The sequence below is a fragment of the Gymnodraco acuticeps genome, unplaced genomic scaffold (genome assembly GCF_902827175.1).
Source record: "Gymnodraco acuticeps unplaced genomic scaffold, fGymAcu1.1, whole genome shotgun sequence".
NCBI classification, from domain to species: domain Eukaryota; kingdom Metazoa; phylum Chordata; class Actinopteri; order Perciformes; family Bathydraconidae; genus Gymnodraco; species Gymnodraco acuticeps.
In genome coordinates this window covers 5,916,233-5,926,850 of record NW_022990590.1, presented here as the reverse complement: position 1 = coordinate 5,926,850, position 10,618 = coordinate 5,916,233, and the positions used below count along the sequence as shown (strand labels likewise).

Genomic DNA, 10,618 nt, shown 5'->3' with positions numbered 1-10,618 from the left:
CCTCTACTGGACTCTATGGGTACTACTCTCTATCATGCTGTGCGTGCTTTCACCTACTGAGTTTACGTAAACGTAGCCGGCCAATCAGGGCGAGCCTACCTGAATGCGCGCGCAGGCCCACAGTATATAAAGGCGGCTACACCCGCCGCCCACTATCCTATACACACTTCAGCGAGCGGACTAGGAAAGACAGGGCCCCCAGGTAGAGGGCTCCGCCTGTGCTTATATAACTAGGGTTACAATACGTAACCCCCTGTTATATTTCACACAGGCTCCGCCCTCTACTGGACTCTATGGGTACAGTGGGCGGAGCCCCGATGTATACACGCCCTGTCATCCAACAACATCGACCCACCACACCGTCCCTGACCGGCTTTTGGCTAACATCCATTGCATCCCCACTTCCTCCCATCCGGTTGTAACCGTAGAGAAGTTGGGGGCCGCAATTTGGATAAGGCACACTCACACACGCTTACCTCGTGTAGAGTGTGCATGGAAAAGATCTGTGCGGAGACTCCGTCTGGAGCCTACCGCGCACCATGTTCCCCAGGTGCCTCAGGAGCATGCATGGGAAAACATAAGTGCACCACGTTCCCCACACTCCCACACGCTCCGTGTAGAGTGGGCATGGACAATAGTGAGGAAGGCTCTCCCAGCCTGCCTCCAGCCCTGTATGGGGCTGATTGCGCACCATGTCTCCCGAGTCCCTCAGGAGCATGGGAAAACACAAGTGCTTTATGTCCAGGGGGGGGGTCAGACACCTGCTGACCCACAGCCATCCCCCCTCTCACCAGTCATGCGTTGCCTCGGCAAACACAGACGACGAGAAGGAGCCAGACGTGTCCAGGAGATAACAATTTATGAAGGAGCCTGGTGTAGACCAAGACGCCGACGTGCATATATCTTCTACACTCACGCTGCTGAATAAGGCTGTTTGACACAGCCCGTGTAGAATGCGCACGGACCCCAGTGGGGAGGGCTCTCCCCGCCCGTCCATAGGCATGTGTAATGCACCTGCATAGCCATCCTGTTAGGTGCTTCTTGGAGAGAGCTTTTCTAGCCACACCATCCCCAAAGCACACAAACAGCTGTTCAGTGCGTCTAATGGCAGCCGTGCGCTCTACATAACATGCTAGCGCACGCACTGGGCAGAGGAGGTGCAATTTAGCCTCCCTGGCCTCAATATGGGGTGGAAGATTAAAGCCACCTAACTGAATAGCCCTTGACCTGAACGAACTCCTTAGGCTCTTAGGAGTAAAGGAGGGGTTCGGTCTGAGTGTCGCCCCGCTACAGTCACCCCGGATCAAAAGGCAGCTTGGGTGCACCGACAGAGCGGTCAGCTCGGACACTCTTTTGGCCGAAGTCAAGGCAAGCAGCAAAGCTGTCTTCCATGATAGTGCTTTCAGGGAGGAGAGCTCCAGGGGCTCAAATGGTTCTGTGACCAGAGCCTCGAGCACCAACGGCAGGTCCCACTGTGGGGCGGAGGCGTGCACTACTGGGCGCTGCCTCCTGACCCCCTGCAAAAAACGCGACGTAAGCGGCTGACTGAAGGCTGACCTGCCTCCAAATCCCTCATGGCAGGACGAAATGGCTGCTGCATACACCTTAATTGTGGAATGAGCCAGCCCCCTGTCCACCAGTATCTGTAAGTAGGTACGAATAGAGCCCAGCGTGCATGACAGAGGCTCTAGACTCCTTCCTTCACACCATCGCCGGAATCCCGCCCACTTTGGCCTGTAACAGGCTGTGGTGGATTCTGCTCCTGCTGCTTGGATAGTCCTGAATAACGTTGTCAGACAGCCCCACCTGTCTCAGCCTGTCCCTCTCAGGAGCCAAGCCTGGAGAGGTTGGCCCAGAGCGGGTAACGCCCCTATTGCCCCTGCTTCCTGAGACAGCGCTCCCCAGACCTGAGGAATAGCCCAGGGCTGGCCCACCATCATCTGTGTTACCCCGCGTACCACGGTGCCAGGCGGCGATCTGGGGCCACTAGGATGACTGACAGCTGGTCCCGCCTCACCCTATCCAGAAGGGGGGGGGGATAAGGTGCAGCGGTGGAAAGGCGTAAAGCAGCTTCTTGGCCATGGCTCGTGTGCAAATGCGTCCGCCCCCAAGGGCGGATTGTCCCACCGGGCCAGGGAGAACCACAGGGCACAGTGGTTGTTGCGCTGATTGGCGAACAGGTCCACCTCTGCTCTCCCGAACTAAGTCCAGAACTGCTTCACCACCTCCGGGTGAAGCCTCCACTCGTCTGGCAGGGGTCCGCCTCTTGACATGAGGTCGGCCCCCCCGTTCTCTCGTCCCGGGACGTGCAGGGCACTTAGAGACAACACAATCTGTGAAACCCACAACCACAGGTTCTCTGCCGCGGTCAACAAGGCTATTGAGCGGACTCCGCCTTGCCTGTTGATGTACGCCACTGTGGTGCGGTTGTCACTCCTCACTAGCACATGTTTGCCCTGTATTAAGGGTTTGAAGTGCTGTAGGACCAGCATCACTGCTTGCAGCTCCAGGAGGTTGCTGTGCCGAGCCTCTGTCAGAGGCCAGCAACCACCTACAGCTCTCTCTAGGCACCTCCCCCCCAATCCTGTCACTGAAGCGTCTGTAAAGACTGTGATATAGGAGGTCACTTTCCCCAGTGGATCTCCCCTCCGCAGATTCTCTGGGGACCCCCAGAATCGGAGGTTGCTCTCTACTGAGGGGGGGGGGGATGATCACCAGACGTCGTTTGTGTCTTGAGATCTAAACGAAGGCTGGTAAGCCACCTCTGTATGCGACGTGCATGCAGAAGTCCGAGTGGCACTACGGAGTGAGCAGCCGTCATGAGACCCAAAGTCTGCATGATGATCAAAGCTGTCACCGTCGCCCCCTGACACAGCCTGCAGACTGCCCGCAGCAGGGATGCCTGTCTGCTTTCTGTCAGGGTGGCACGTAGTCTGCCTGCATCGAGCATCACCCCCAGATATTCTACCTGCTGGTGAGGTATGGGGGAGCTCTTCTTTCCCAATTGACCGCAACTCTTTTTCAACCCAACTTGGTTAGGTGTAGGATCAATTGGGCTGTGAAACATTGCCCATTCCCTGGACCTGGCCATGACTATGAGGTCGCCCAGATAAAAGAACACCCTCATGTCATGGTCCTGCATGGTCTGTTTGTACTCGTAGGCTACCCCCTGGAAGGCAAAACGCAAATACTTTTCTGTGTTTTGGAGCAATTTCGCCATGAAAGTAAGCGTTCTTCAGGTCGATGGTTGTGAACCAATCGCCTGGCTGCACCAGTCCCAGTAACTGTTAGTTAACATATGGAACTTCTTGCATGCAATGTGCTGGTGCAGGCATTTGAAGATCCAGAATGGGCCTGAATTCTCCTGTCTTCTTGGGAACCAGGAAGTACAGGGAATAGTGCCCCTTCTCTCTGACTTGAGAGTGCACATGCCGAGAGGAAACCTATCTCCTCCTGGGATGACAGATTTGCCTCTCTCATGCCTCTGAATGGAGGAGGGATGCTGCAAAACTGGAGTGAATAACCCAGTCTCAGTGTCCTGTCTGTCCGCCCTGTTAATACACCACTGATTTTCCATTCCCCATAACATTGTGTTAGGGGATGTGCAATCGGCTGTGGTACTCTCTGGTGGCCCACTCCGCCGTCAAACCCTCCATAAAAGGAAGTTTGACACATGGGGGGCTGACACAGAAAGGGCCGTTTTTCTATAATGCAGTTTCCACTCAGAGAACAAAACGGCCGATTTTTCACTGAGGTCCCTGAACACACCACGGCACGCACCGTGAGAGCGCGCGCTCCGGCATAATGCTGTTTTCTCTCAGAGAAAGAGGCATTAATCTGAGCTTCTTCTGTCCATGAACGCACCGCGGCCCGCTCTCATTATGGGGGAATGTGGAGAGAGATGACTCTTACTCTGGGATAAATGCACTCGTTTTTACTGAATGCATTTTACACACACATATCACTCTAGAACTAGAGTTATACGTAACCCACTGTTCTTCTGCGGAGGTCCCTGAACGCACCGCGGCCACTCTCACATTACATTACATTGCATTTAGCTGACGCTTTTATCCAAAGCGACTTACAATAACTGCGTTCGACCAACAAAATACAAACTTGAAGAAAACAGAATCATATAAGTACATCAGGCTTCATAGAGCAAACACATTTCAAGTGCTACTCAACTAGCTTTAGATATAGCCAGCCCTTTATTAGTATAAGTGCTTTGTTAATAGTTCTATCGCTCAAAGTGGAGTCGAAAGAGATGAGTTTTCAGTCTGCGCCGGAAGGTGTGTAAGGGAGCTCATTCCACCATTTTGGAGCCAGGATAGCAAACCCACGTGTTGTTGCTGATGGGAACTTGGGTCCCCTTCGCAGCGAGCCGTTTGGTTGATGCAGAGCGGAGTGCACGTGCTGGGGTGTACGGTTTAACCATGTCCTGGATGTAGGAAGGGCCAGATCCATTCGCAGCATGGTACGCAAGTACCATTGTCTTGAAGTGGATTCTAGCAGTTATCGGAAGCCAGTGGAGGGAGCGGAGGAGTGGCGTGGTGTGGGAGAATTTAGGAAGGTTGAAGACCAGGCGAGCAGCCACATTCTGGATGAGCTGCAGACGTCGGATGGCACATGGGGGGAGGGGCCGCGCCCAGAGATGGGGTCGTTACTAAAAAAAAGTAATATATTACATATTACATATTACTTTAAAAAAAAGCAATATATTACACTACTTCGTTACTCTCTACATAAAGTAACTCGTACTCGCAGGGCCGACCCGCCCCTCCCTACAGGCAGATCACGCAGACTGCGGTGCACCTACAGTGTGCGCGCCACAGTTTTGCCTCTGCGAGACTCCACTTGCACCACCAATTACTATTGCATTAAGGAAGACATAACACAAGTCTTTCTTTTTATATGCTCTCAAATAGGCTACCAGCCACACAACAAGCTAACAGTCTGTGAAACGTCAAGACATTAATTAATGAAACCAGTTCAAGACGCATTATTCTTATCATTCTTTATGAGCGCATAACGGTAAGGTATCTAATTACTTATGTATTTAGTATTCCATAACTTAGTAACAGAGAAACTAAAGTGGTAGAGACATGGCAGAATTCCTACAATGAAGCGGGACATTGAACTGTTCACCCGTGAGATGGCGATCAACAAAAGAGAGAGAGCGGCCCGTTGAGGGAGTTTACAGATGAAAAGACTCATCCATGTTTATGCAGCACTGCACATGGAGATGTGGTCTCGCAAGTCGCGCAGATTACATAGGCCTACATGTAAATAAACCTGCGGCGGAAACCCCTCTTGTCTGTCAGTGAGTGTGATTATTTTATAAAAGTAACGAAGTAACGCGTGTCGGGGCAATGTTAGTAACTGTAGTGTGATTACTAAATTATAAAAGTAACGCGTTACACTACTCCGTTACCGTCAAAAGTAATATTATTACAGTAACGCGTTACTTTGTAACTTTGTAACGCGTTACACCCAACTCTGGCCGCGCCTCATAATGGGTGTCCAATTAACATCGTATGAAAACGGCCTTGCCGATCTCAACGAGACATTATGGGAAAATGTGGAATTGTGGAGAGAGATGACTCTTACTCTGGGATAAATGCCATAGTTTTTACTAAATGCATTTTTCACACACACACATCATTCTAGAACAAGGGTTACAATACGTAACCCACCGTTCATGCAACAGGGCCTCTTTTCGACTTCCTGTTGAAAGGAAACCTATCTCCTCCCAGGATGATAGATTTGACTCTCTATTGCCCCTGAATGAAGGAGGGACGCTGCAAAGCTTGAGTGAGTAACCCAGTCTCAGTGTCCTGCCCCTCTACTCTGTCAGTACACAGCTTTTGTGGGGCTTCCATTCCCCACAAAACTGTGTTCAGGGGACATGCCAGCAGCTGTGGAGCCAAAGCTAAGAAGCTGTAGTATTCTCTGGTGGCCTACTCCGCTGCCAAACCTTTCCATAAGAAGGGAGTTTTGGCATGGGGGCTGACACAGAAAAGGGCCGATTTTCTACTGAGGTCCTTGAACGCACCGCGGCACGCTCCCGTGGGGCCGCGGCTCTGTCCTAATGCCGTCTCTTTGAAACGGACATTATGGTGAAAAGTGGAGATGTGGAGAGAGATGACTCTTACTCTGGGATACATGCAATCGTTTTCACTGAATGCGTTTCTCACACACACACACACATCACTCTCTCTTGAACCCGCACAGTGTTTTGACAGCACTTCGGTTTATTCCACTCACGTGCACGCGCCCACCTGCTGGCTCCTATACTGAAGTTTACAGAGGGGGCGGGGAGTGTGGGACAGTGTTATTTCCTCTGGGGATGAGCAAGAAGCAGCCACGCTGCGACTACTCCTCACCCACGTAACCAAGGAGATCGATCCAAAGAGCCCTTCCGTAAACACGGGGGCTCCCGGTCCGGGAGATCAACAACATGGTCCTTTTGGAAAGTGCCATGCGGCGTGATCCTCACCGGGATATCACACGGCAGACAACGGCGGCGGCCACGATCAAGCTACAAATAATCGCTCTGATCTGGTGAGGTGGGGGCATCTCCAGCAATGAGCGAGATGCCCAACACACCCGTGTTTATTTGCAGTCGCCTTGTCACGCGGTAGCGTGGCAGAGCTGATTTCAGCTCCCTGCCCAGCCTGCTGCCCGCTGGGAGCAGCTGCGCTCCGCCGCCATGGTCATCACCTAGGGCGGTGGACCTCCATGGACCGGACCCGGCAAACGGAGCCATCCGCCCCGCTGGAATGGCGACGTGAATGGCACCGCCTCGGCCATATCCTGGTCCCCCAAACACTCTAAGAAGAGGTGGTGGAGACCGGCGCCCGCGATCAAACCAGGGCAGGTGCATGGCCGAGCTTCCAGTAATGGTGAGTCCATTTTTCCTTCTAATCTTTGTTTGTCAGCTCGTCTGAAGAAAAAAAGGATAGTGGGCGGCGGGTGTAGCCGCCTTTATATACTGTGGGCCTGCGCGCGCATTCAGGTAGGCTCGCCCCGATTGGCCGGCTACGTTTACGTAAACTCAATAGGTGAAAGCACGCACAGCATGATAGAGAGTAGTACACATAGAGTCCAGTAGAGGGCGGAGCCTGTGTGAAATATAACTGAGTGGCACTGTGACAGAGGAGACACTTCATTAGTGGAATAAAATATCAAGTTGTCCAAGCGCTTTCATTTGTTTTCCTAGTTAACAATGTCTTCTCAGACTACACTCAAAGAAATAACTCATTGGATTAACTCAATTTTATTGTTGGCAGGTTTTCCATCCAATAAATATATGTGGCACAAACTCAAACTAATGGCATCCATGCAGTATAATGTAAATGAGTTAGTCCAACTCAAATTTTTCAAATAGAGTTTAAGTAAAATGATAACATTACCTTTATGAATTTAGATAATGCTAGTCCACCTAAATCCTATTTAATTAATTGAAAATGAAATAATGAGGTTAAATATAATTTAATAAAAACGTGTTACACATGAGAAAACATGGTTTATTTTTTTTTATTTTTAAATTCACATGATTCAAAACAATCCTCCATTCCATTCAATACAGTGTTTTAAAATGAATGAATTCACACTGAAAGATGAAAAACATTTCTGAAAGATAATACCATTTTTAAAATGGCAGAGAAATGGAACTCCTATAATTAACTTACAAATCTCCCTTTGCCAAATACAATGAATACAATATAACAGGGGTATGCACTGCTCTTCTAACAGGACAATAACACATAACATGAAGAGTGCACTGCAAACACCAACATATGGAAATAGTGTTACAGTGTGTTGAAACAAATACAGAAAAGCACAGAACAAATGATTGATATAACGGCTCAATCTGCTCTGATTAGGAAACTCGTGAATAAAATGACAACAATGAACTCATGAGTCACTTCTTTTTCACATTTCAATCGAACTTCTTGATCTTCAGACTTTCGATTTTACCATTCAGCTTGTGCCCATCCAGATTCATCACTACCTTCTGCATGAACTCGAAGGTGTGTTTGAGGTTGTCCGGAAAGCTCAAATCCAGGGCATAAATAAGTCCCAATAGCATGACAAACCCCACAATCACGCTGCCCAAGTTGTCCATGACTATATTGCCTTCGATGACAATTCCCACGTCCTCTGGCTGCCCATCCACATCTCTTTGAAGTGTGTATATGCCCATGACTGTGTTTGCCATGTCCCTCTTGGCATCTTCAGAGGCAGAGGCCTGAACAAAGACACAAGCATACAACACATGTGTTAACTAAAACCTGAATTACTACATTTTATAGAAGCAGATTTACTTATGTGGCTCTCCTCATTGATCAAAACAGTTTTAGACTAACCCTCTGGTATCACTCAAATGTACTACCCAATCTGGCCACTCAGGATAAAAATGTCCACTTCAAAAACTTGAATGATAAAATGATATGATAACAATATTATATTTAAATATTTTTCCCCCACACTTTTTGGGAAGTGTGGGGGACATTTTTTAAATGGACAATTAGGGTAATTTGTACACAGTGTATTCGAGACCGATTAGAAAAATTGAAATTCCAAAAAGTATCTAGAAAAAACACAAAATCATTATAGCCAAATCTGATGTGAAAAATTACCAATTTGGACAAAAATGTCCAGAGTGATACCAGAGAAGGTTAGGACCTCCAACACAGAACTAAATTAAGCTTGTAAGAAAATGTTTACATAAATAAGTTATAAAGATATATTCCTGTATGTTCTGTTTGATTATCAACTTTATCTTATTTATTAATTCAGGTATTAAGTTATTTGTTTACATCCCTACTTAATCATGTAATTTGTTGTTATTCCTGTAGTTAATTATGCATTTACCTACTTATTTCGATATGTATTTGATTATTTATTATTTAATAATTTATTTCCTTGATTTATGTGATTATGTAATTATTCCTTTAACAATTTAGTAATTGCTGCATTCACATACCTTTTTAAACATGAATCTATTGATTAATATATTTCAGCATTTATTTATGTATTTATTCAATTATTTATAAGTTCTTACATATGTATTCATGTCCATATTTATTTATTCATTTATAGATGTATTTATATATAAATGTAAATATTTATTTCAGCATTCATTTATTATTTGTATTTATTTCCAGATATATTCATGTTTTAATTCACATTTGTATTTATCAATTGTATTCCTATGTTAATTTATAGATGTATTTATATCTGTATAAATGTATTAATTCACTTTTTCTATATTTATTTTAACACTTGCCCGATGAAATTACTTCTGTATCTATTTATTATTATTTTTTTATTTCTGTATTTATTCATTCTTACATATATTCATTCCTATATTAATGTATACATTTATTTATTTATGCATGTATTTATGATATGTGATAAGATATTTAGATGTAAGCAGGGATAGGGTTGTGTGCCATAGAATTTTCTTATTATAAATGTAAGTAATGGTGGTTATAATTGTGGGTAACACTGTTAACCACTACATTGAAAACATATTGTGATAAACATACCTGATACTCCTTAAAAAAAGAGTCTGGATCCTCGTTGAGGTAGATCGCGATGCTTCGCAGGATGCACCCCCTCTTGATGTGGATGTTTTCAAACTAAAGCAGGGGCGATAAATCAAAGACAATTAAGCACAATGCATGTGCAACAGAGAAGGTCTACAAAGTAGAGGGCTGTATCTGTCGTGTGTGTCCCTAAGCAGGACTCCTTACCCCTACATTTCCACAATAAGCTATTGCCTTAAAAACACTATAAAAGCAGACAATTTCTTAAATGTGTTCATATCAGCATGGACAAAAACAATACAGTGAAAAACGAGGTTCTCTGCATTTATACTAACCAAATCTGATATTGCACGGGCTTCCTTGATTTTGTGGCCCTTTAGTCCTCCTTTGATCTTGAAGACCTTCAAGAGCTTGTCTGAGAAGTGGTCCAGCTGCCACATGAACTTTGATTGAAGTGGTGATGTTGTGATCCTCAAAAACTCCGCATTCACCTTAAAAATATTATTAACAAGCACAATACAACCAATTGTTACTTGTTTATTAGAATCACAACCATGCAAGGATGTAGACATGAATCACAAAGGACAATAATAAAAGACTGTCAACAAATACAAATATGTACTTACTTCACTCTGCTGAAACAGAGCAGGCCATCTGCATTTGAAGTCCCCTATCAAAGGCCTTTGCTCCACAATCTCAAGGCGTCTGTGGGAGAAGGTTTTTTCCATTTTTGCTTTTATCACCACTTCATTGTCACGCTTTTTCAGTTCTGACAATAAGGCAATTCTCTCGTTCTCCAAGCTTTCTGTGGTTTTGCCTTTTGGGTGCAGAGGAATGTAGTTTACTTCAGCTTTTCTTGTTTTTTTATGTTTGCTGCAGCTTTGCCTTGGCCTGTTTTCTTGTGCTTTAAGGAATTCACAAGGATTTCAGGATGTCCAAGACGGCCAAGCTTTGTACGATAGTTTTGCATTTTGTACTTAAGAGACTGTTTCCACCCCCCAAATCCTGTCTTGGATCCTAGCTGCCCCAAACAAGGGTGGGGCCCTCGTCAACGCTGCAGCTAC

At 46.3% G+C, this 10,618-nt stretch overlaps 1 protein-coding gene across 1 annotated transcript; it reads right to left on the bottom strand.

The window, feature by feature from the left end:
* Positions 1-7,566: 7,566 nt before the first annotated feature.
* Positions 7,567-10,413, bottom strand: LOC117554185. The gene is made up of 4 exons (XM_034228477.1): positions 10,181-10,413; positions 9,890-10,045; positions 9,555-9,647; positions 7,567-8,251 (listed from the first exon to the last, which is right to left on the bottom strand). Exons 1-4 carry the CDS (start codon positions 10,280-10,282, stop codon positions 7,943-7,945), a joined length of 660 nt encoding a protein of 219 aa, XP_034084368.1. The 5' UTR covers positions 10,283-10,413; the 3' UTR covers positions 7,567-7,942.
* Positions 10,414-10,618: the final 205 nt, after the last annotated feature.

Excerpts from the sequence above, each read along its gene's own strand:
- LOC117554185 (XM_034228477.1), bottom strand. The coding sequence starts at position 10,282 with ATGGAAAAAACCTTCTCCCACAGACGCCTTGAGATTGTGGAGCAAAGG. Across the intron at positions 10,046-10,180 it reads CTCTGTTTCAGCAGAGTGAA|GTGAATGCGGAGTTTTTGAG; the intron begins GTAAGTACATAT and ends AATATTTTTAAG. Across the intron at positions 8,252-9,554 it reads CTTTTTTTAAGGAGTATCAG|GCCTCTGCCTCTGAAGATGC; the intron begins GTATGTTTATCA and ends GTCTTTGTTCAG.